Source organism: Cornus florida, unplaced genomic scaffold (assembly GCF_030987335.1).
Source record: "Cornus florida cultivar Cherokee Brave unplaced genomic scaffold, ASM3098733v1 CherokeeBrave_3.0.0_Hap2_Chr04, whole genome shotgun sequence".
NCBI lineage: Eukaryota > Viridiplantae > Streptophyta > Magnoliopsida > Cornales > Cornaceae > Cornus > Cornus florida.
The window spans coordinates 57,281,072-57,308,613 of record NW_026775574.1 but is presented as its reverse complement, the minus strand read 5'-3'; the positions used below and the strand labels follow the sequence as shown (position 1 = coordinate 57,308,613).

The 27,542-nt window shown below is 35.2% G+C and overlaps 1 protein-coding gene across 1 annotated transcript; it reads right to left on the bottom strand.

Moving 5' to 3' along the window:
• On the bottom strand, positions 1 to 25,075 carry LOC132303301 (dihydroorotate dehydrogenase (quinone), mitochondrial). The gene is made up of 11 exons (XM_059800518.1): positions 24,603 to 25,075; positions 23,947 to 24,029; positions 18,542 to 18,865; positions 18,111 to 18,366; positions 17,504 to 17,584; positions 17,303 to 17,410; positions 17,187 to 17,216; positions 13,294 to 13,431; positions 5,800 to 5,837; positions 5,591 to 5,690; positions 1 to 406 (listed from the first exon to the last, which is right to left on the bottom strand). Exons 1-11 carry the CDS (start codon positions 24,750 to 24,752, stop codon positions 332 to 334), a joined length of 1,383 nt encoding a protein of 460 aa, XP_059656501.1. The 5' UTR covers positions 24,753 to 25,075; the 3' UTR covers positions 1 to 331.
• Between the last annotated feature and the right edge of the window lie 2,467 nt (positions 25,076 to 27,542).

The following is a 27,542-nucleotide window of genomic DNA, read 5'->3' as shown; positions in this document are numbered from 1 at the left end:
AACAACTAATCAAATTATCTTTCCATATATAAGAAAATATATATCTATATGTTTGCTTAATCTATAGTCTCTATATTACATCATATATTAATTTAATGAGCAAAAAAGAAATCCGGCCATAGTGAAAAACTTCAAAATTCTCTCCCTACATTACACCCCCAAGAAAAAATCCCCGTGCCAGCCAGAAAAATGGGAAGGTGCATACAAAAAATAAAATCTAAATATAAATTGATAATGCACAGTAGAATAATTTGTAAAACAAATGGAACAGGTACAGCTCCACAATCTCCTATGTTTGTACTTCTTGGGGGTCACCCAAAACAGATCAAAACTATCTGAAATCTGCACCGACTGCTTCGTAGATAGACTTGAAGCCATCGTTCTCTAAGCATTTAGCCAGTTCAGCCTATAAGAGAAGCATAATAATAAATACATGTCATTACATTAGACCGAATATAGGAACTTCAAATAGCCCTTGCGAACTAACATCAAAAAGGTAAAAAGGAAAAATGCAGTAATCCATCCAGCAAGAACAATATACACGAGATAATGAGGCTTAAAGTGCAATTTTTTCATTTTAGTCAAACATAGAACTCAGCAATCAAAATTCTACAGAGATTTCCTTTATTGGAATGGACAAAGTTCAATTTAAAGTATATGCATGTGGCCAGGGCATGTTTCAAACTTCTTCCTCATCCAAACTTCTTAGTCAGAGGTTTTAAAGCCATAAAAGGCCAGACAATCAACAACTGCTATTCCTTTATAGGACACGGATATTTTCCTCACCAAGAAGGATATCCCAAGGACCAAAGGTTAACGAGGTACATTGAGCCTGAGTGGTATATGAATCAGGGGGCAGGCAGCAGATATTCATTTTATTGCATATACTCCCTCCTTTGTTGGTCCCATATAGAAAAAGCCAACTATTTGAGGAGTCACTACTTAATGTAACATAATTAACTAAAAAAAGTATCAGTTGACCTAATCCATGCATAAGATTTGGTGTCACATCTTGCCCATGAATGTGGTCACTGGTCCGCATTCTCCTTTGTCACCCTTGGATACCTATGTTTTCAAGCATTGGAGAATATTGATCATGCTAAAACTGCAAAACCCTCAGAAAACTGAAAACCAAAATATAGGTCTCGATAAGAAAAACATCCACATCCCGACTCAAAAAGAATTTGAGAGAAGAAATTAATTCATTTTGGTATTGTGTATGTCACCCTTGGATACCTATGTTTTCAAGCATTGGAGAATATTGATCATGCTAAAACTGCAAAACCCTCAGAAAACTGAAAACCAAAATATAGGTCTCGATAAGAAAAACATCCACATCCCTACTCAAAAAGAATTTGAGAGAAGAAATTAATTCATTTTGGTATAGTGTATGTTAGCTCTGGAAGCCGAGGAAGTTTTTCATGTTCCAGCTGACAAGTTAATAGACCCAGTCACCCACCACCTAAAGTTACTCAGCTGTTAAAAGAATACAAAGATGTGACACCCGAAAAAACTACTACATGAATTACCACATATGTTTAGCATGCCTTTAGCATAGTCCAGAGCAAGCCTTGGCTCTAACGCTCTGGTCGCCGCATGATCACAGATACCTTTTTTTGATAAGTAAGATATCATAAAAGGCGCTCAAGAAGGGGAGTGAACCCGAAAGAATACAAAGGACGCCCAAGGCGACACTAAAAATTCAAGCTAACCACAAACTCCAAAAGATCCCCCATACATTTACAATTACGCCCAAAAAACCAAAAGAGTAAAGAAGAGAGTATGTTGTATTTGATAGACCAAATTGGAGATTCCTCTCCATCAAAAGATCTTCTATTTCTCCTGCGCCACAATCCCCACCATAAACAAAGGGGAGTGGCCCTCCAAGCATCTCTGACTCGGCTCTCCACTATACACCCTCTCCAAGTCTCTAGCATATCCACCCTGGGTTCGGAAAAAACCCAATCCATGCCAAACGCAACCAAGAACATAGACCAAATATTCACAGATTATCTGATCTTCCAAATATCAAATAATCCTAGGGGATGTGCTAAAATAAAATGGCAAGTGAACGAATTCTTACAAGAAGCTTCATTGGTTAGTCTTAATACATGGACTATATCCCCTACTCTTTTTAACTCCAAAGAAAGAAACCTCCTAGAGAATGTGTTGATAGCTGTCATTAACAAAATTACAGTGAAATGGAGGTTCCCGAGAACTTGTCTTGGAGACATGTTGGACCTAATGGATGATACTCAATGGTTCTACGAAACTAAATCAGAACACCACTTGGTGATGAATGGAAGATAGCCTTAAAGACCCAAGATGAGCTGTATGACTGATTGGTCATGGCCTTTGGTTTCTCATATGCACCTAGTACATTTATTAGAGTAATGATTCAGCTTCTATGTCCTCCTCCTCTAGAAAATTTTCCGTGGTATACCTTGTTGACATTCTGATACAGACTGATCTAGAGGAGAATACATAGGCCATCTTCAACAAGTTTTTAAGATTATTAAATCTAAAATGTTCTAGATCAATCTCAATAGATGCTCCTTTACGCAGATTGAAGTGATTTCCTTGGACTTATTTGAAGCACATACTATTGCTGCAAACCTCGAGAAGGTAAAATCTGTTAGTAAGTGGATAAATCCAAAAGCCCGCTAATGGGGTTCATGGTCTATATGGCTTGGCCACTTTCCACAGGCTTTTAATTAGGAAATTCAGTTCCATTGTGGCTCCAAAATGGATTACATGAAGAAACTGTAGTTGCAATGGACTACAGTTGCTGCAAGGCCCTTTGCTGAAATAAAATAGAAAATAGCTAAAGCGCCTGTTTTGCAACACACTTTGACTTTTCAAAAGTCTTTTAAGTTACTTGTGATACATCAATATGATGCATAGTAAGTCAGGAAGGCAACTCAGTCACTTCAGAAAAAAAAACTCAATGAAGCTTAAGCACCATGAAACAATCACAGAAACAAAGAAAAATTGACCAAGACGCCACCAACCACAGGAATAGACTACTCTCCCCCACCCCAAACCTAGTGCAGATTCGAGGAGGGTAGAAGTGGCCCCTAGCAGGTGCTGTCAAAGAAGCAACCGTCTTTAGCCCACGCCACTGCTTGATCATTTACTCTTTTCATTTCAACTGATTCCTAACCTATCCCATCCCATCCCACCTCTCCTCCCCACCCCTTCTATTCAAATAGTTATATTTTCTCCAACTTTTCTCCAATTTTGTATTTGTATTAAATTCGTTACATGTAAATACACAAAATCCATTAGAAAATTGCACTATGGGTAGAAATCCTATACATACTGCAAAAAATAAAAAATAAAAAATAAAAAATAAAAAACACTAAATTATATTGAACTAATACTATATATCCCACTGTTCTGAGCTAAATCTTAATTATCCAACCAGTAGATCCAGATCCACTAAAAGAATGATATAAGTTAGACTTAGAGAACTTTTCCAACTAACACATAACATTCTCTTGCAGCTACAGTTTTCTACACAACATTAAACCCAAAATATCATTCTGCCAAGTTTAGTATGCAAGCAAAAGTACAGACTAAGGCATGAAGCATATAGAAACAATTAACCATCAAAATTATAATAATTTTAACTTAATAGTCACCCCTATGGAGGTTAAGATTACCCCGTTTAAGATTTCCACAATTGTTGTCTCCTGGTGAGTGTTTTTGGAAGAGGGTTTATACAAAAAAAATCAGCAAATCAACGCAATAAAATCCGTCACCTTGAGCTCTTACGCAGGGTTACCAAGTATTAAAAAATATAAAAGAAAATTTCCCAACTTCACAATAGATAGCTTTCTTTTATCATTCTGTTATTTACATAATCAAATATTTAGTTGCATAAAGCTTACATCATGGACTCATTGGCAAATTCATAGAGCTGAAATCTGTCCACCTATTAATGAGAATGTGAACTACAGAATTTATTGAGGGTGCCTAATTGTATTCCATTAACTGTTAAAATGACTATAAAGTTCTAATAAACTATAACGTAAAGCTTAGTCAAAACTAACCATAGATAGGTTAAAATCTAGAAGCCAGAATTAGCCCTAAAAAATCTGACAAAGGGAAACTTGACTTCCATGCACAGAATTCCCAATTTCCCATCATTTGTGTTCTTCCCTCTTCTAGCTCATCCTTCTATTCCTATTTCAAGAAGAGCTTCACTTGCTTATAATCTCGACACCGATTCTACTGAAAGTTCAGTTGCAACTGAATTTTAATGAACTAATAATCCAACTGATTTGATTTGGGGATAATGAGTGATTGGGGTTTGTCAGGATTTGAACAAAAAATAGATTTTGGGGTCAAGGAATTGGGCCCAGCTTTGCCGGAAGCATGCTACCGAAGGAGACTTGCAATCAAGTTAATAGCTATGGCCTATGCAAATGAATGGATCAGATCATTGCAAGCTGAGAAGCACGGACACTTCTACAAAGGTGTCGAACACTAACAATTCATGGCCATGTCCATAATTTAAAAATATTTTTATTATTTCAGGCACTAAGCCGACACATCATGGACACTTGGTCAACACACTCCGGGCGCTCAACCAACACATCCCACACTCTTCCTTCTTATATAAAACTGACACGACAGTCCTGGAAACAATATTGTTGTTGATGCATCAAATTGTTGAACCTCTTTTTCTTTACAACATTGACATTAATAAACAAAAAAAAAAAACATATGTAATACAATATATTCTTTTTGATATATTGTATGGAAATACATATGTAAACATATGTAATGAACAAAAAAAAAAAAAACTAGCGACACGAGAGGAGAATAATAACATATGTAATACAATATATTCTTTTTGATATTCAAATAGCTTCATCTTCTAACTTATGAAGCTTTAGTATGGAAATTATAAATTAATTAAAGTTATCTAGTTGTCTTACATACTCAATAGATATACACATGAAAAATTATATTTTTATTAACCATGCCCACGCCGTGTCCGTGTCCGTGTCCTACTGTTTTAGAATTCGACGTGTCGACGTATCCATATCGTATCATGCCCATGCTTTGGGGATTGCAAGTTATATGTTTCATAACCACTTTGTGGAAAATTGTTAGCTATGAATGTGATAGAAAATCATGCATGGCAACCAGAATATGTCAAAAGCTCAAAGTGGAGCTTCTTTTCTTGTTTCAATAATTTCATATTCTATATTGGACAGAACATAGTTACATAATTCCTTTTCCATCAAAAGGCCACATCAAGTATAAATTCAGGCAAGCCTTTTAAACAAATTTATATATGTGCATGTTAAAAGGCATAAATGCCAGGGTTCTGAAATAGATTGACTTGGAAAACTTAAACTGCGGCTTTATCAGTCTAAAATGGCTATTCTCCCACTCAAAACTGCAAGCTTTTACTATTGCATGCACTCATGTGTGCACACAGACACACAGCATATCTACAAGAAATTCAAAGTGTTTTTTCAAGCTTAAAAATGCAGGTGTTCATCAGAACAGTATCATCATCTGACTGTTTCTTCAAGATTCAAAATGCATAAGGATATGCCAATATACACATTACCTTCATCTGAGGTATCAAAGCAGGTCCCCCATAGGCAAATGCTGTATAAAGCTGAATAAGACTTGCTCCAGCTCGTATCTTCTTGTATGCATCCTCACCACTAAACAGAATTCATATTCGTTCACAAGAATTTAAAAAAAAAAATGCTAGTCTTATTAACATTTAAGAATATATGATGATGACAATGACAATGCAAAGCTTAAGTTTACCTGCTAACACCGCCGCAGCCAATCAAAGGAATCTTTCCCTATTACAACATAAAAATAAAAATAAAAACAAATAAGGCTCTGGTTGCATTAAAAAAATAAAAAGTGAAGTTTCGAGAAGACATTGAATGTCTAGACACTAAACAAGAAACAGGACCATTTCCAGGATAACATGACATCCCACATGGAACATAATTAGGAGTTCAATTTTAGTGGATATACAGACCATGTAGCACGTAAAAGGGAAGCTAGACTAACATAACAATGTTCAGAAGTTTTCCCAGGTGGTTTTTACCAAAACAGACCCAGTTGGAGAGTTTCTATCTTGTGTTAGTTATACTTCTTTATAAGCAAGCTTCATGGCAATAATTTAAGAAGAAATATATTATCAGAAACTCTGCATATATTTTTGCACGTGGTGAGAAAACATTTTGTTCTACCACTATCGTGCATAATTAAAAGCCATAATTATCCCATCAGTCAGTTGACTTTTGTCCCCAATACCCTAAAATTTGATCCTAAAACCATGACCTAATCACCCACCATTTTAACCTTTTTTTTTTTTTTTGAAAAGTACACCCACCATTTTAACCTCTAAAACTCTGCCCCTTGTTTTCAGAAGTTCAGGTAATTTTTCCTTTGATTTCAAACTAAAATGGCCAAAAACATAACAAGTCAAACATTTATTCTATCCTTAAATAGTAATACTAACTTCTCAATCATAAACCCTAAAATACAAAGCCATGGCATACCATTATTTAGTTGTAGGACAGCCTTGATTATCCACATAAGGCTTCATGCGAGCGGCTGCTTAGAGAGCCATGAACAAGGATAGTGGTTCAACAAGAGAAACAAGTAAAGATTGCATCATCATAGCAAACCATTCTCCAGATATAATTTTTATGTGTAACTCTCACTGCTAAAAACCCCTAGCAAATTCACCCCACATTGCAATCCTAAGTACATGATCATTAGGACCACAACCAATAACAACCATATATACTGGCTATCAATTAACAATTCTTTTAAATTTATTTTGGTAAGCATATCAGCTTCCTACTGATATGGAACATACAACAAATTTTTCCCCCTAAGCCCAGAACATAGAACATTACATTTCACAATTATCATTATTTTAGTATATTAACCTCCACATAAGTTTGGCTTAATTTTAGGGACCTCCCACACCTTTCAAAAACTACCTGCCTTCCCACTGCAATAAATCATATAATTGTATTTTTAAAACATATTATATATGACATATAGATACATATGGAAAGACGTCATAAGGACAAGACACATATATGTCTGTGTTTTGCATATGCTATGAAGATATGTATATGAACGTAATATGTAAACATGATTTAATGGCCATCTCTCCTACTCCCAAGTCCACTCCTTTAGTTGAACCTTTCCATTTTATATAAACATTTTTTTTTTTTTTTTTTTGTTCTGTTCTAAAAGAATTCCTTATCCATACTTCAAAGATTCATTATACATATTTATCCAAGTATTGAAAGTGAACCAAAACTTCTTTTTTTTTTTCTTTCCAATTATGGAAATAATCAAGATGCGTCAAATGTCCAGGAGTGCCCAAGAAGTGTCAATGTCTGGCACATGTCCAACACAGTCACAGCTTCTTAACTTAGTGTCAAAGACTTCTTCATCTGGCTGAATTAAAAAAATGTTGCTCCACAGAAAGTAAATCATTACTGCTCTCTTTTTCTTTCAGCTCTGCCAAGAGCGCAATTCTTAACATTCATTTTAGCCCCACGTTTGAAGGATTTTGTTGGGGTGCTCATCAGTCAAATTTCCCAAGACTAAATTACCCATTTCTTCCTCCTAGGCCACTAGGACAACTCAGCATTAGGAAAATGCAAGGAGAGTCAAACTTAACTTGAAGAGCCAAACTTAACTTTAACATTAATGCTCTTAGTATCCCAGTTTGCCTTGGAGTTGAAAACATTTTAAGAGATCATCATGTTAAGAATGTTTTTTTTTTCTATTCTAAAGCCAATGGGAACATGCTTCACCGTTAAGTTTGAATTCTCTCTTTCCAAGGCCTTAAGTCTCCCTTTTTTTTTTCTTTTTTTTTTTTTTCTCTAGGAAAGCGTGATAAAGGGTAACACTAAGGCAACAGTTGAATGGATTAGAGACCGATCTATAAGACTAGCAATATGTTTTCCAAATGGAGGATACTATAGATTCATTGGCATCCTTAAGACTAGCAATATGTTTTCCAAATGGAGGATACTATAGATTCATTGGCGTCCTTAAATTACATCCCTTGTCCAAAGAATGAGATGGGTGATCTAGCAAAAGAGGGGGGCACTATCATAGAAATATTTCAAGGTCATTTCCATCCTTTTGAGGGGATTAAGAACAGATTGCTGGGACGGCTCGAATATTCCCTTCACATGAGACCTTGACAAAAGGAAGATCAGATGGTCACGGGCTTGAAAATTCTCTTCACAGGAGATTGTTAGTTCATCATTAGTTCAAGCATGATGAATAGAACCGTTTATATGCTTTCTTGTTAATTAGTTTTGAATTTCTGTTATAGGCTTATAGCTGCATTTTTTTTCTTTTTTCTTTTTTTTTGATAAGTATCATTGAAAAGTGCTCAAATGGGGATGGGGAAAGCAAACCAAAACTACACAAGGGCCAAATGGGGCCCCTAATCTCTCATCATTTCCATAAACTCCCTAAGAGATTTACAATTCCTTCCATAACCCTCAAAAATAAACTAACAATAAGAATTTAAGCACCCCCAATAGGAGTCTCCACGCCATTGAAAGACCTCCTATTTCCCTCTCTCCAGAAGCCACACCAAAGGCAAAGAGGAACCGCCCTCCAAGCATTACGAACTACACCCCCACCCCCCCCAACACTGTACAACCACAACAAGCCTTGAGCACAAACAACGTGGAAAAAGGCACAACCCACTGGACACCAAACACGCCCAAAAGCAAGCCGCAAGATTAAATTTAAAAAGTTGTTAAAGTTCGTTAATCAAGCAATTAAGACTAATTAATCCCTCCTATAGGTCTAAATCACGGCCTTGCACTAACTTTGCATCAGAAACTGCGGTTCAGTCCATAAATTTCTCAAACACGCTGATTCTATGGCCTGACAATGCCTCATGATTTATGTAACCAACAGAGTGATACTACTAATCTACAAAAACTTTTTAAAGACCATATAAATATAATTATCTTACATAAGATTACCACCAAGGTATCTCAAGCTAGGAGAGAGAAGCAAAATCATAAACCCGTATATCCATGATGATTATTGAAGATTTAATGGAGGAATCAGTGGAGAAAAATCTTTCAGTAATTGTTGTTGTTTCCTATTATTGAAGATTTGGTTTTACTAGAGGAATCAGTGGAGAAAAATCCTCCTTGTTTCCTATTTTCTAATTCTTTCCATTCTCATAAATTCTTCTCCTATATAAAGGAGCCTCCGCCATTGTATTGTGTATGAATTGAGAGAGTATTATAAAAGTGATGTAGCCCTTTGGGCTCTTTGTGCCGTGGATGTAGGCCTAGTGGTTGAACCACATAATATCTGTGTGTTCTACTTGTTTTATTTATCTCTTCACTTCCGTTTTATGCTTTACAACAATGGTTTAATCATTACAAACTTTTAAATTCAATATAAGAGAGTAATTGCATCCAAAACTTTCTAAATTATGAAGGAATTTCATGAAGTTCTTGAATCCAAAGTTCCAAATCCCCTAAAGCCTTGTACATACCAAGAGAGAATTTCATTATCATATAAGCAACAATTTCCCATACCCTATCCAACCTTCCCCCATCAACTTCTTGCATAGGATCGACAGTAGACAAAACATAAAATACGCTACTAATAATGTTATGAATTTAGCTTCCAACTCTGCTTCACTATTCCCTCCACCAATCAAGTCCCAACCAATAACACTAAAGCAATATCGGTATTCCTTTCACAACACCTCAAACAAGAGAACAAACTACAAAATAAAATTTAAATCCAACCAAATACCAAAACAAGCATCGCCATTTCCTTCAACTCATTGCCAGCAGCCATAAGCTCAACCTTAATTTAATGTTTCAGAAGTTAGTTGAGTGCATAAGGAATTAGGTACCAGGTAGAATAGGTGTTAGCTTGATTTTAGAATTGGTGAAGCTCATTGTAATATGACCAAACATAATGAAGGATGAATATACCACCAAAACCAACTTCAACTTCCCTTCCTTGCAAAGGAAAAGAACTCCCTCCACTAGACAACTCATTCTCAAAAAGGTTATTTCATTAGTAAAACCTCCATAGTGAAGAGGCATGCATGCTAAATGCCATGTATGATATCAACTGCCACCAAACAGTAGGGGAAGTTACAGAGAAAACCATCAGAAACCTTTTAAAAGAATGGGAAAAATATCAAACAAATTTGATATATCTAATAATTGACAAATTAAGATTGGAATTTGAGGGGCCATGAAAAATAGATTGGAGAACTCAATCTTGACATAATTTCTCTATGCAACCCTTTAGAGCAACTCAAGCTTGAGATGCTTTGGGAAGAGTTTGAGTTATAAAAAAACTTCTTTCTGTTGGGAGATGGGGAGATATTGTACATCTTTAGAGGAGATTGTAGATCTTTTGGGCTCCTGGGGTCCTTAGTCCCTCTTGTTTTCTTTTTTCGTTCTTCTAGGCTTTGGCCTTTGTGTATTCTTGGGATGCGTTCCCCTTTTGAATGCTTTCTAATACATTTGTACTTATCAAAATAAATAAATAAATAAATAAAAACTTATTTTATCACCTAAAATCCTCTCACGTCCCTCCAAGCTTTCTACAACCTCAATTGATCTAACTGAGACCACCACAAGAGAGCCAATTGGGAACACAGAATCCCAAGAGCAACAGAGATGAAACACACAAACGGGCCAATGGCCTAACGGTACTAGGCCCCAACTTCCCAAAGGGAGGTCAGGGGTTCGAGTCTCAGTAGAGGCAGGGTGTGTGAGTGAATTGCTTTAACTTCCAAAAAAAAAAAAAAAACAGAGATGAAACACAGTTTTTTGAGATTTTACAAAAATAAGGCTCAGCATTTAACAGTGGTCTGAAACAGATGTGGAAAATGGTATATGGGCAGATCAAATGCACTAAAAGCTCAGGCTCTTCTGATGGAAAAAGGAGGTAGAATTCTACCGATTCTACCACGTGTTCACATTGTTTGGCCTTAATTTTTTTGGGCTGATACATTATTTTGAGTGATTGGACTCTTTTAGTAATAAAGCCCAATAGTATTGTGCCCAAAACAGAAAACGCTAAATATAATGAAAAAAAAAAAAAAAAGAAAAAGGCAAAAAACATTCAAATGCCCTAATTCTCAGCTTCGCTTCTCTTTTCGACAAAAGACCTAATTCTCAGTCGCGACCATCAAGGCTTCAACCGACTCCAAATTCAGACAAACATTCTTTTGGATAGGAATAGAGACATCTTCGAGACAACACACGTCCACAGCTTCTGATTCTCGTCGTCGACAGCTTCTGGTTCTCAAACTCCAAACTCCTCAGTTCTCACGACAGAACAACAGCCTTCACTCCTTAGTTCTCACATCACTCAACTCAAAGGTGTGTTTTTTTTTCCTTTCCCTTTTTTGGGTATTTGATTAATTAAATTCTTAAAGAGTTTTGATATGCATCATGCATGGATAATTGAATAATTGATTTCTGTTCTACGTTTTAGAGTCTTCAATTTTGATTTTTGGCTCTGTTTTAATTTTTTGGATAACTTCAGTTGTTCAACTTGATCCTTATTGTTTGATTATGTTCTTGGTTTTAAATTTTTTATTTTCTTGGCTTGTTCACGGTTCCTTCTTGTTCTGATAGTTCTGTAGCTACAGAATCTGTTCTTGATTTGCTAATTTTGTTCTGTGAAATTACGAGGGTCAGGCCTTCAACTTGAGATATAAAGCTTTAGAGCAACAAACTACAAGCTTTTTATCCAAGAATTAGCTAAATAAAGCTTATTTCCACTATGCCTGTGAATTAGGTTAAAAAAAGTTATTATAGGTATTTTGGAGTCAGATATGTTTGAATAAAAGCAATAGGTCACTGGTCAGTGTCCTTGTTTTGTAATTTGAGAGAGAATTTATGTGTCCTTATTTTATTAAGGTTGTGTAATTCTGATTACCAATTTAAGTGTAAATTTAGCTTTCTTTCCACAAACTCTTTTTTTGCCTTCTTTATTTCGCATGAATTAGCTTGAGCACTTGCATAGTTGTCATGAGAGCTCTACCTTTTGAGCTACATTCTCTTTTATATTACTACGTATATATTTGGACTTTGGAGTGGTACTTCTATGTTTTTTTTTTTGTGTTTTGGACTTATTCTTGCTAAATTTTAGAGATATTATTGTTTAAGAAATTGTTTTTTTACTAGTTTGGTAGAATCTTACAATTCTCGATCTGATTCTACGATTCGGATTCTACGGAACCCAAAACGCTCCTACATAGAATCACGATTTTAAAAAACCTTGGTTGCAGAATTGTTTATGAGAAGTTTTTTGGGCTAAGTTGTGTTGGAATAAAGGACGACCAAGATGTTCTACTATTTCAAAAAAAAAAAAAAATAAAGTGCTTGTCATGTTGGATAAGCTTCCTACAAATGTGAATCTTCAGAAAAAGGGATTTTGTTTGGCTCCCAGGTGTTCTAATTGTTTGAATGGCCTGGATTCTAGACATCTCTTTTTAGAATGTCCATATGCTAAGGAGGTTTGGCATTGGTTAAGTGAGCTGTTACGCTGGGATGCCTTTTTGCTCATGAAGAGGGTGATGAGTTTCTTTTATTCACTCACTGGTTCTCAGATAGATTTCATTCTGCCAAGGGTAATAAGATGACTTTTTCTACAACCTTGTGGACTATTTGGCAAGAAAGGAATGCTAGAATTCACAGTGGGATTGTCAGACCTGCACCTTTGCTTGCTAAATCCATTCTCTTGATGTTACTGTCGCAGCAGCTGTTTCTCTTAAAGATATTTTGGTGTAAGTTTTATTTTTGCTGGTTTTGGAAGTGGGCTTATTCAGAAATTGTTTTCTGTTTAGTTTGAGCCCCAGTGGGTCAAGGAGGGCAATGTCCTATTGATCTTTGTATTTTATTGCCCCGTCTTTTAATGAAATAGCACCATCATTTATGAAAGGGAAAAAAATAAAAAATAAAAAACACACTTTAACAGTGCCCTCCATTGTGATGCTAAAAACCTTAACTTTTGGCTCAAATGTTCAAATTCAACCATTTAATTAATCATTCACTAAATATTTTTTTTTTTTAGTTTTTTACATATATGTATCTAAAGATGACAAAAATCATCAATGCTTTGCAAAAGAAAAAGAGGGAAAATAAATGCAAACTAACTACTACCATGCTTCTTTTGCAGCTCCTAATGAAGAAACAGTATATGCATACATGACACAACTATATGACAATTTTATAAAAGGCACTATAAACAACACACCTTTGTTAGAAGATACATCTCCTTTAAGATAGCAGTAGACAAATCAAAGAGAGGCTTCCCACTTAAGCCACCAGATTCTTCAGCAACCAGATTTTTACTTACTGGATCTGGTCTTGAAATGGTTGTATTTGAAATGATCTACAAGAACCAAGAAATCAAAATCAAGATTAAAATCTATGAAAATGCAATTTGTTTTCCACAAAAAGTTAGAAGCAAGACTAAGGTAACAAAAGAACATTCCAAAGTCCAAACCAAGTCCATCAACATTATAAATAATATTTTCATCAGTGAGATTCTTGCCTATTGAGGCGTGCTCTGGTTTGCAATCATCATCGCACATGCAATACATTGTATAATGAAATCATAATCTCAGCAAGAAAGAAAACAGGCCTATGATTTTGTTTTTGGGCTCTAATAGAGGAATAACTTATTTCAATTTTAGAGTAGTTGGATATTGCATTTTTCAACAGGTAGGAATAACAAGTTTCTATTATATTTCTAAACTGTGGATGAGAAAATAAAGACATCCCTGTAAATATAAGACAAACTTTTATCAAATCTAGATTCGAGACTAAGTATGAATTTAATTTTCAAGTTGATTATATCACTAAAGATCTTTTACCAAAGCTAATAATATTTTAAATTAAGACCTTTGAGAGTGCAAAATATATATATATATATATATATATATTCCAAGGAAACTTAAACTTTTGGAAGTGATTTTAACCAATAAGAGTTTCAAAATTTCAGCTTCCCTTATTTTATAAAGCATCACCATTGATCATAATGATTAGTCAATTGAGAGTCTGAACTGAGGTAGACAATGGCTGTATGCCAGAGTAAGCAACAAATAATCTCTATGACTCTACATTAATTCAATCGTAATAATAAGATTTTGTAATAAATTTTTGAATCATAGTCAAAACTGTACCTCAGGATATCATTAGAACCCTTCTCTTGTGTTCTCTCACTTCAAGATCTTATACTTAATCCACATACATGATCGCCTTTTACATTTAACTAGGGAGGTATCCTTCGTATACAAAGAGAGCCCTTGCATTCAAACCATAGGCAATATAGCCTATCTTCATCAAGATCATCATCAATTTTCAATCATTACCTTGTTTATTACGTCTATCTTCTTCAACTACGTTTATGTCCTTATGAGGTAAAGAAATTCATAGAATGCCTAAGCAACCTACATTTAGAACAAGCTCCATACTTCTATTAGAGAATGGAGAATAATTTCTTTCCGTGTGGGGCCTGGCTGGGCTTGGAGTTTGGAAGTTCATTTGGAAGGGCTGGGATCAGTTTTTATAACACATTCGTTTCAGAGTTCGAGATGGAAGGAACAGTCAGTTTTGGGAGGATATTTGGTGCGGGGATCGCTCTCTCGGCCACATCTACCCCGAGGCTTCACAGGATTGTGACGGCACTGACGGGTAGGCATGCCATGGTCGCCGCCTGCTATAGCCTTGATAGTGGAAAGATGACATGGGAGATGTGCAGTTCGTGAGACATTTCCAGGACTAGGAGTTAGAGGACATCTTTGATTTTTTGACAGTGCTTTATCGCCAGAGGGTGCAGGGCACAAGGATGGATGAGTGGATTTGGGATCCTTCTTCTCAGGGGAGATTCGGAGTTCGCTCCTTTTATTCGAGCCTAGTGAGCACATAGACTCTTTCTTTTCCTTGGAAGGTTGTGTGATGCACAAAGCCCCTCTAAAGGTGGCTTTTTTCACTTGGACATCGGTGTTGGACCGGATTCTTACGACGGACAACTTGAAGAGGAGGCAGACCCCTGTGAACCGGTGCTTCACGTGCAAAGTGGAGGAGGAGACGATTGACCATCTTCTCATTCACTGTCCGATGGATAGAAATTGTTGGGATATGCTTCTGGGCATCTTCGGAGTTCAGTGGGTAATGCACCTTTCTTCAAGGAGTGCTCTTGAGGTATGGAGGGGCAGTTTTGTGGAAACCCAGGTTCGTGTCAGCTAGAGGATTGCGCCTCTGTGCTTGTTGTGGTCTTTGTGGATAGAGAGATATAGGATGTCCTTTGAGGGAGATGAAACCCCTATTAGTGTGCTTAAGTTTTCTATTTTTCACACTCCATGTTTTTGGAGGCGGGGGAGAATTTGTAAATCTATAGGGGAGATATTGGACTTTGTGGATACTTTTGAGTGTCTAGAGGCCCTATTTGGCCCTTGTGTAGTTCTTGGGATGCGCTCCCCTTTTGAGCGCTATCTATAATACTTTACTTATCAAAAAAACAAAAACTCAGTAAAACTCCAACAAGACAATCTGATAATGAATATTCATCATCCTCTTGCCCAATTCATCTTGGCCATCAATATGAATAAGACCAAGATACGAAAACAGCTATCATAGTGAATAGTTATTTTCTAAATAGACCATCACTTGAAGTTCTGTGTGGTAAACATGTTCCAATTGCCATGTAATTTTCTGTTAACCAAAGGAAAATTATAAGATTTTGAATAGGATAGTCACCCATAACATGGATACACAAGCCCATTCAGATGAGATGCCTTTGCAAAGACTGGAGTTCTTATACAACATTGGATCAAAGAAACCCCTTGATTTGTTTGAGACAATTGTTGGAATTATAACTTTGGCAGGTCAGAATTACAAGAAGACAGCTTATTTACCATATCACCATTAATTATTAGACTTGTATGGAGCTTCACTACAGGATCCTCGATAATGTGACTCTTCTTAACCTTATGGATCCTACAGATGCAATACGGAAACAAAATATTTTTTTGTCATATAACTCCACTGGGTATAATCCACCATTTAATGAGGATAATTCTGATGAGGCTGAGAAGTTAGAGGCAGATGAGCCTCCTGCTTCTTCTGCATTCCCTTCTCAATTTTTTGGTTCAGCTCCTAGTATAGTAGATAAAATTCAGAGGATGGAGTCTAGGTTGGCAGTAAAAAACAAACAAGTTTTACAACATCATTGTATTTATGCCCGTGTAACACAAGTATCATCCTTCAGCAATTTATCATGTCATGAACAGGCAGTATAACCTACACAACATCGCTTCATTACGAGTTAAAATGTGCTAAAAGTTCTTTTCGCTCTAGGCTTTGATGCCAATATTCTACAATATTATACTTTAAGTGCACTAGTCAACAGTCAGATTTGTAACTAAACTCAATTCTCTCAGCATCAGAACAAGCAAAAAGATACGATAAATAAATAAGCAGATCACAAAAACTTTTATTAGATTAAGCAAATTTCCAAATACAATAAACAAGTCCAGATATAATCAGTTTTATCAGCATGCCATCCTCAATGCTAACATTAGAAAAGATACAAAAGGCATTTCTTTTGTTTCAAGACAAAGATTAGTCAACAGCAGACAAAATCTCAACATTTGGAATCCACTACATGCTAAAACAAACTTGTTGTAGGATAGAAGCAGAATAATTAAGAATTACACAAGAAGATACATTTTTCCAAGTATAAGGACTGCTTAAGATTCAAAATTCATAAATCCAATGGAATTAAAATTTATTTTTTAGTAATTCAACTTTGAAATGCTTTTCTAGAATGCTCTATGTATGCTTTACATTTTGTAAAGCAAGAATGTTCCATTTTCATAAGCTGTCTTGATTGTTATCCAAAATGTAAAATAATGTTTATACAATGAACATTTTGAAGCAATCATGATCCTAAGACCTTTTTTTTAAACAATCTATGTGAAAATATTTAGATTCAGCGCATTCAAGTAATGATGCATAAGACGAGGGAACCAAATTTAATAAAACTAAGCATCTTAATATTTTTTTTTTTTTTTTTTTTTGATAAGTAAAAATAATATTAAAAGCTAAAGAAGCTAAATGAAATTTGCAATGGGAGAAATATACCAGTCCATCCAAGCGCAGAGCAAGAGCAACCTATAACAACAGTTAAGGAAACGTAAGACCACACCATGAGGAAAAGTGGCAGTAGAATATTACAGCAAAAGCATTTGCATACATACTGCTGCAATATCTTCAAGGTCCTGTTTGGACAAATCTGGTGCAATTTTCACAAGTAATGGAGGGGGGCCCTCCTCACCCCATTGCATTTCATCACGAGCAGCTTGGATCTTAATGGAAAGCAAAAGTTAGAATCCTATCCTATATGGTCATCGTGATCAAGTAAATTCAGAAACAGTAAGTTCATGTTTATATTTCCAAACCTTCTTAACAAGGTCTTTTAGCTGTTTTCTTCCCTGAAGTTGGCGCAGTCCAGGGGTATTCGGCGATGAAATATTGATGACCTGTGAAGGAGGAACACATGTTAATTTTGAGATTAAAGCAAACAGTATTTAACTTGAGGATCCTAAAGAACATATAATCTTGAAGAAATGCATAAACGAATTGCAATATTGATGACCTGTGAAGGAGGAACATGTTAATTTTGAGATTAAAGCAAACAGTATTTAACTTGAGGATCCTAAAGAACATATAATCTTGAAGAAATGCATAAACTAATTGCAAAGTTCTAATAAAGAAAACCCATTACCCAGTGTAGGTCCATAAAGAATTGGGGTAGCGGCGAACGAGCTACAAACCTAACCCTTAGGCATTCCTTAGGCATTATTTGCACAAAGTAGCTGCTCTCAATCTCAAACCCACCATTCTCATGTAGGCAACACAAATTTTTACCATTGCACCAAGCAATGGCACCAAAAATTTGTTCTTATATAATAAGAAAATGAAAGTACCTAACAAAAATGATGTATGGAAAAATATGAAACAATAATGCCCAAAAAAAGTAATTCCCCCAAATCAAACAATAATTACCAAATAATCAGCATACTGCGACAATGTATGAACCCCTTGTACATAATCTGCAGCAGCATCTTCACTGGTCTTGTTCTTCCCAAGGTTAACCCCAAGAATTCCAGGACCAGCTTTGCCTCCATGTTTGACTTCGTCGTTGGAAGAAGATGAAGTGCTTGAAGTTTCGTCCAACTTCCTCTTACCATGCTGCGCACCCAACCGCTTCGCAACAGCAACAATTCCTTCACTGTTGAAGCCACACCTATTAATTATAGCACTGCACACAAAAATAAGTAGTTGGCAGCTCAGAAACCTGAAACAGAACTTTCACTGGTCCAAACAGCTGTAAGTAGGAATCAAATTCAAAAAGGGAAAATAGCATCAGATCATCCCAAGCAATCTAAGAACTAGATGGTATTACCATGGAAAATAAGACATAATATCATTCTTACCCTTCCTGTCGCAATCTGAAGATCCGAGGCTTTGGATTACCCTCCTGTGGAACAGGAGTTACGGATCCAACCTCCACAAAGCCAAAACCTAATCCAAGTAAACCTTCAACAGCCTCGGCATTTTTGTCAAAACCAGCAGAAAGACCTATAGGATTGGAGAACCTCCTTCCCCAAACTTCAAGTCCTAATATTGATGGATCAGGCCTCTTCTCTCTAGGAACCCATCCACGAGCTGCGGCTGAAACAGCCAGACGGTGAGCAACCTCTGCATCCAGAAGGGCAAAAAATGGATTGACAAGTTTTGTCGCTGAGAACATCCAGCCGCTGCACAAAATTTTTAAATGCATTATAAGTTATTAGAGGCTAGCACTACATAATAATTAAGGTCTTAAACAGCAATGTCAAATGAAAACTCACTGATTTCTGCTTTAAGTGCAAATATTTGAGGTTGAGGAAATTCAACATAAATAATTCCATATCCCAACTATTTGAGATCAGTTACATAACCACTCCAAATGATATTCTACATTCCCTTACCATCTCGCCTCATATTAATTTGGTCTTCCCCTTGACCTAACAATACTCCCAATGAGGATACAATTATTAGTCCTTATACATGACCAAACCATCTTGGTCTTCACAACTTCCATCTTCTCACAAATGTTCCCTTTCTAGCTTTATCATTTCTTATTTTACCACACATTTATATTAATATCTACACTTCCACCAATATCAATTTGTAAACATGATTTTTAGCCGTCAAATATTCTCTCACATAAAATATGACTAGTCTAATAAAAAAAAAAATTCCCTGGGTAATTGGAAACTTTATAAATAAGGAAATAAAGTACAGATACAACAGCCGCATACAGAATGACTAGCTAAGAATGGTTTTAAAAAAATCAACTTTACAGGTAAAAACTGATCACCTCAATATGCCACAAACAGTCTTCCACTTAATCCATCCAATTGACTCCATGAGCAAGTGAGCAACATCAACTCTACTTTCTCAATATATGTGAATAAAGGAGCCTAAAAAACAAAATTCTTCATTCTTTTTTCTCTTACTCTCAATCTTCACCACCACATCCCCACTTGTATCTCTATCTTTGCAAAAGCTACATACCATATATTCAATTTGGCCCTACTTCCCAAAACTTCTCTGCAGATTTCTAATTTAGCATTTATCCCGACTTTGGTTTCACCAATTAAACATTGTTATCATCCCATACAACCCCATTATAAACGTTCCTGATCAGTTCATCCATATCAAAAACCATAAAGGTAAGACATAATGTTGATTCTTGACGTAAGCCTATAGTATTTGAAATTTTCATTTTTCCATATAGTAATCCATTACAATAGTTACAACTCCATCATGCAAATCGTATATCGTATCGATATATTTATTTGTAATTCCTTTCTTTTCTGCAATCCACCATATCATCTATGTCAAGACTTCATCACAGGCTTTCTTCAAATATATAACCACCATATGAAAGTCTTTCTTTTTCTCTCTAAGCCTTTCTAATAGTCTCCTTCAGTCCATCCATAACAAAAACCATAAAGGTAAGACATAATGTTAATTCTTGATGTAAGCCTACAGTAATTGAAATTTTCATTTTTTTCTATATACTAATCCATTTCAATAATTACAACTCCATCATGCACATTGTTTATCGTATCGCTATATTTATTTGCAATTCCTTTCTTTCCTGCAATCAACCATAGCATCTATGTACGGACTTTATCATAGACTTTCTTCAAATATATAACCACCATATGAAAATCTTTCTTTTTCTCTCTATGCCTTTCTAATAGTCCCCTCCCTCAATAATTAACTTTCATCTTTGACCTCCCCGGCAAAAATTCAAATGTTTCAGATGGTATTTTCAGTATGGGGCGGCCAATCATTATCACACTCTCCCAAAGTTCCATAACATGCTCATTAATTTAGTAAAATGACAATTTGTGAAAATTTCCCTTCTATACACACACGTATTAAAATACTTTATCAGCACTCATTAGCCATTTTTCTTCAACTTCTCAAAGTAATTTTAGTTTCAGCATTTTACCAAGACCCTTTTGACCTTAGTATTGTTCCACCTAATATGATTAGTGCAAACAGATATGACATTAAGCACTAATGGGTCTGTGGCAAGGGGATCACTCACCCTTGGTCTTTACTTACTATGATGGACGCTTTTAGCAAAAATGTTGGTCAAGCTCATTGCGAAGCTTTGAAGTGGTCTCCAAGAGAGTCGTTTCCATCTCCCATTTGTTTTTTTATAACTTGATTTTCCTATTTAGCAGAACTGCAGAAGTAGAGCAACTATGTTGTCTTAGGTTTGTCCTACGTGCTTTGAGACAATTTCTAGCCTTAAGGTAAATTTTGCAAAAGAGTTCGATGATTCTGGTGGAAGAGATGGGAGACAATGAGCAATTGGCCATGAATATTCGTCAGAAAGTAGATTACCTAGTGTTAATTATTTGGAACTGCTTTTGGGATCTTCACTTGAAAGCTAAGGTAGTTTGGAATGTGTTACGACAAACAACCACGAACCAAGAAACAATCACGAAACACAACAAAAACAAACACCACACAGGACACAAAGATTTAACATGGTTCAACACAAGTTGTGTCTACGTCCATGGTGAAGATCCTGCGAAAGGTTTCACCATGTGAAAAAACAAGAGATTACAAGTTCCAGCCCCCCAAACCCTAGCTCTATCTTTCTCTCTCTCTTTTCTGCGATTTTCAGAGTCTCGCAATATCAAAATTCAAAATCCTGGACCCTATTCTCTCTCTCTTTTCTCTCTTCACTTCTATTTTATGCTTAACAACATGGTATCAGAGCCTAATTTTCTTCCTAGGTTTGGACCCTATTTTTGATGTGCAGAAAGTTGCTCTTGGAAACATCTAAAATTCAAAATCCTACTCATAATAGGATAGGGCAGTTTGATTGATCAAGAGATCAATTGACGGTCACTTACCTCGTGTCATTGATGAACACTTGGCTTGATTAATCAAACTATGCGGATCTTCTGTTTTTTTTTTAATTGAATCTCTTAAAACCCTATTTATTAACTGACTCTAAACTCTATATAAAGTCCTCTTGCGTTCTGAAAAATTATGCAAGTTTTATTTTTTTATTTTATTTTAGCAACAAGGGATGAGCTAAAGCAAGAATAAGTTAAGTAAAATTCATATAAAAAAACAAGTGAGGAGCGCATCCCATGTACAATGCAAGTTTAATACCATCTCTCTTAGCATACCTAGGGCATATGGAGTGATTTGGGAATGCAATCTAGCAATTCACTGCTAGATTTTTGTTTATTTCATATTTAACCAATTTAATTGTACTTATCAAAAAATAAAAAAATAAAAAATTTGTTTATTTCATATTTATCATTGCATGATACTATTGAGCCTACAAAAATTTCAACACCACACTAGGAGTTCCACACCAAACACTTTGCCTAGATGACTAGCCAACCAGATGAAAGTACTGGTTAAAAAATCACATGAGGAGCAAATCTGTTGACAGAACGGATGGCCTGGAGACTCAGGGCATAACTAAGATTTTTTTAAGATTTGGGAAACTGGTAACCTAGTTGTATAATCTCTTGTTCTGTCTGGATTCTGTCCCGTGGATTCTCCCTTGGTATTTCCACGTAAAGATCTGCTATGATTGGTTATTTTTACTTTATATGCTTTATTGATTGTAATAGAGGGATAGATGGAATTACTTACCTACAGGTTAGTTAACTTTTGAATTGCAGTTGAGTTGCCCAAGAAAAAATTGAAATTTGCAATTAAATTAATTTATATTTAAAAATCTGTTAATTAGTTAAGCAAGACTTATTTACACCCACTCTAGGTCTAGAACACGGATCCTGCGCTACTCTCTACTATATTACAGTCCTAGATTCCCCAATTGCTATGGGATCCAGGTTGCTCGAAGTTAGTGCGTAGATCATGGATAGTCTTAAGGAATGTGGATTCATATCTAGAGATCAGTTTGTTTGGTGGAACAAACTGTGGTTATTGGAAGGCTAGGATCAAGAAAAGATCCAAAATGCAATAGACATTGGAAGGGAGCATCCAATCAAGACCATGGATGGCAAAAAGTACCTAAACTTAGCAAGGATTTGTCAAGACCATCTAATGTTGCAAGAAGACTGCAACCAATTTTTACTTCCTTTTCCTCTTCAAGCTTCATGTTATGGAATCTCAAAAAAAAAAAATTGTAGACATCATATTCCTCTGCTCTATACAATGTCCCACCAAGTGATGGTTCATATAAAACAAGAAAATATCCCATAACATCATCATGGGAAGGCCTGGGACATTTAACCCAACCAAATCATCATTCCTTCTTCCACGCCCTCTTAGGGAAGATAATTAACTGCCATCATTTGAAACCCATTTGACAATCGAAACAAACTAGATCATATAATTACAAGTGGGCCTTTGAGGTGAAGGGGTTACGAACAACTACTACTATGAGGAACAAGACCATCAATGAGAAAATCCTTCATGAATTAACAAAAATTATAAGGTTCACTAAAGTGAACGACATATATATAGGAAGAATGCCAATTATTTGCAGAGTACTATTTCAATATAAGCACCTCGTCATATTCAAAGTTCCCTTACCAGGTGGCAAGTACTGAAGGTGAAAATTTTAAAATATCGACTCTACCACAGAGGGAGAAAATTTGACGTGAGAGGTACATATACTGATTAGAATTTTTATGATGAGTACTTACAAGAAGGAAATTACTTAGCTACGTTGCCATATATATCAAACTGAAAGCACAAAACAGAAGCTAAGTTAGGTTCCGTTTGCAAAGTCTGCATTCTGTTTCCAGAAACAGGAAAGAATTAACACAAAAAAAATAATTTTGAAGTTTTCTTCTGAAATCCTTTCCCAAGAGTCTTGCCAAATTTCTGGGAGACATCTCATTCATCGCGACATTTTGTTAAAGGAAATTGAAAGAAGATAATGCTGCATGTTCTATTAAAATTTTACGTTTCATTTTTAATGTTTTAACCAGGAATGAATGTGCATTTTATAAGGAAACCAACATACAGTCAGAATAGTCTGCCAAAAAGAACAATTTAACCCTGATTCAACATAAGATCATGGGCAAAAGATTCAATTGAACAATTGGATTTTGCTGGCGAGAACACATCTGGTATTATACAGATCCATGCTAATATTATCACAAACATTCGGGGGTGTATGGGTGTGTATCTATGTGTCTGTTAAGTTCACATTATAATGACATAGACCACCAAATGAATAAAGGTTAACAGGAACTCTAATATATATATATATATATATATATATACACTCCGTATATTTATATATCATCTTTCATATATCCAAATGAAGTACCAGAAAGTTGCTTCATCCACAGTACTGGCATAAGCTCCTCCACCTATAATTAGGCCTATGGTGGCTCCAGTCAATAACCTGCCCTACAGTTCAAGATAACCAGAGACTTTAGAATCAGACAAGCATTTGTCTGAGTTGCAAAAAAAAAGCTGTAGAAGTATACATAAAAAGCATGTTTTATAATAAAAAAAAAAGAGACAAAAAAAAAAAAAAAAAACAGAGAGTCAATGTAACCAATGTTAAATCCGGTTTGATATATACGCACATCAACTGTGTACCTCTGCTTCTTAGGCATTGACTGTCAACAATTGAAAATCCCTAATTCCTTTTCCACATTTTCTCAACATCCAACCAGACGATTGGGTGATTGTAGAGCAAAGTTAAACATGGTCAATTCTAAACCTGTAGCAAAGTCATTGTTGGTGGACACTATATTGTCATTTGGGTTCGCTTGTTCATCTTTCTGCATCTAGTTCGCTTTCAAATTAAAGTTCACATTGAGATTGACAAACTAAAAATGGAGTTTTTCATATATACATGAAAAATATAATAGATTGTTTACTCAGCATAATATAAATGTGTGTGCGCGCATATAATCAAATACCATGATCATATAAAACGCAGATAGTAGAGATAGAGAGAGAGAGAGTGAGTACTTTCTTGGAGGAGTGAGGAAGCTTGGTGACAGGTTTAGCGGCTGAAGAAGAAAAAGAATGTCTGGAAGCTCCAACTCCAAAAGCACTTCCTGGTTTTAGCTTCCCAAACGAACACTCTTTCATGAATTTGAGTGCAAGTCTTGCCATCATTTTCTTTCACTTTGATGAGATATATACCCAGAAGAAAACCTCACAAATTGCACAACCAATTTCAAAATGTATCGTCAAAAGAAGAGATGCACATGCATATACATATATATGTATGTATCGCTAGAGAGAGAAACAATGGCCGTTTATGAGTTAAAAGGATTAAAAAACGAAAAAGAAAAATATGAAATTGATGAACGATGTAAGGGCTTTGTGTGTTCTTATATTGGAAGAGAGGACGAGAGGGGTTTTAGCGAGAGAGAGAGAAGTGGGGGCTGTGGTATGCCCTGTGCCTCCAACCCTCTTGGATTCTGGGTTCATGATCCGTTTCCAACCGGGTACCTTTTTTTTTTTTTTAGTAATATATATATATATGTATGACTCAATCTGATCTGATAATTCCATATAAAAAAAATTATTGATTAATATTATTTTTAAAAATTTATTGAATATTAAATTTGATAACTCGATTTTCTTACCGGACTGATTTTTAAAACAATTTAAAATATAAATTAGAAAAAAGTGAGTGAAAGGAGGAGGAAATATGGGGAAAAATGTATATTTGATTATAATAGGTAAAAGAATTTCTTAGTCGAATAAAAAAAATAGAGAAAAAAAAAATCAATAGAGTGAAGAAAAAAAATGAAATAATTTAATTATTTATAATCGCGATTCATTGAAGGTTAATCCATTGGAGAATTGATTGTTTAAGAATTTTCTTGTGATGTTGTATATAAATACATTCAGTTTTTATAATTTTTTTAATTGAAGGTTAATCCATTGGAGAATTGATTGTTTAAGAATTTTCTTGTGATGTTGTATATAAATACATTCAGTTTTTATAATTTTTTTATGCAAAAATAAAAAATCAAGATTAACCCAAATTTTCAAATTGATATTAGATTCAAGAGCTTGAGTTGAACATCGGGTTGGTTGAGCTTGGATCATAGGTTTTTCACCTTGGTTGGGCTTGGATTAACCTATCATAGTAGTCCAATATAGAAAAAGAGTAACGAATTTTTTCCTTATCAAGATGACTATGATATAAGTGTAAAAATTGATGATTACTAAAAATAAATAATTAAAAAAATCAAAACCATCATATTCATCAATTATCATGTCTGGTGTCCATAAATTTCTTGATCACAGATGAGCAATAGATTATTGCTGTATTTATTTACAATAGTGCCTTAAAAGCACTCTAACACATTATTATCATTGTCCTTGCCTTGGTCTTGTATAAATGTGTGGCACGTGAATTCTCTTCCTAATCTTTTCTATTACATGTTATTTCATTAGTATGTTTATTTCAATATCATTTTTAATAACCTCATTTTTTTTTTTTTTTTATCATCCTTTCTGTCTCTTACTTTCTATTATAACTAGTCTTCTTTTCTTTTCTTTTTTTATCGGGCATCTACGGTGTATGTGCTAAAATCATTTCAGTCTATTCACTTTAATTTTCTTACCAACAAGTGCTACATCTAATTATTCTTTCACACTTTCGGTAGTGATCTTATCTCTCTTATTATCTCTACACATCCATCTTAATATTATTATATTCGCCACATGAATACTTTTTTCTTGTTTCTTTTTTAATGCCCAACACTCTGCTCTATATAGCATAGTTGATTTAATAACGGTACTATAGAATCTCTTTTAATATCAATAAAATTTTCAACTCCCAACTTTCAAAATATGAGATAAGAGTCTTATCATTAAGTTGTTCCTTTGGAGTTTAATGCCTAGGTTAGTTATTGTTAGGGGTTAAAGTTATTTGCAAAATTGTGTTGGTCTCAAATAATTAATAATTTCCTCAAGGCTCGCCTAGAATTGAGCATCCAGAGTTCTTTTTGTTTTAATTAATTAATTAATTAATTAACAATAATGTTTCGAAATGAGAGGTTGGAAAACTGTACACTCATGGACCAACCAGTAGAACTCCAACTTTCAAGTAATGCTGCTACAGAGCGCTCTCGTGAGTTCTTTGCTTTGGATTAAACGCGTTTTGGAGATCTGGAATGAAGATTAATGCATTTAACTTAAAATACTTGGAAGTTATCTAACCTAATGTTTTGGAATAAGAAACAAGATACTTTGATCCGAAACATCAAAACCTTATCTTTGATCTCTACATAGCTTCTCTCTCTCACACTGTATATAGACTAATTTGATTTGGTATAAGAAGCTTGTGCTTTACGCAAAGCAAAATTGTTGTAGAATAAATATGGATAATCAACTTAGAGTAGAGAGGGTGAATAGGTTGCTAATGAACTAAGAAGGGGTGAATTGGTATTTGTATAAACCTTTTTTTCTTTGTTTAATCAATACACGATGTTGACAGATTCAACAAGCTTACACACACTTATAAGTACTCAATGCAATTATAAGGAAAACCCTCTCAATACAAAAAATCATTGGTTCTTGGCCTCATCCAATAAAATCTCCACTAGTTGTATGCAAGTAGTTACACATTCAACTATCTCACTCTCTACACACACCCTTGTACAAGATAAAACATTAACTTTCACAGCCTTTACATACACACTAGCACCACTAAGTGCACTCTACACTCCCTTCGTCCTAAGCAACCCTACTTGGACCCTGCAAGCTCTCACAGCTCACCAAATACATATAAAAAGATATATTACAACAATACTCAAGTTATTACACAAGATAAGAGTGAATAACCATCTCAAAGTATCAATACAAACACCATGCCTTCATTTTGCTGAAACTAGGGTTTGAGGGGTAAAATAGGAATTACGTGTCCCACAAACTCATAAATGAAAT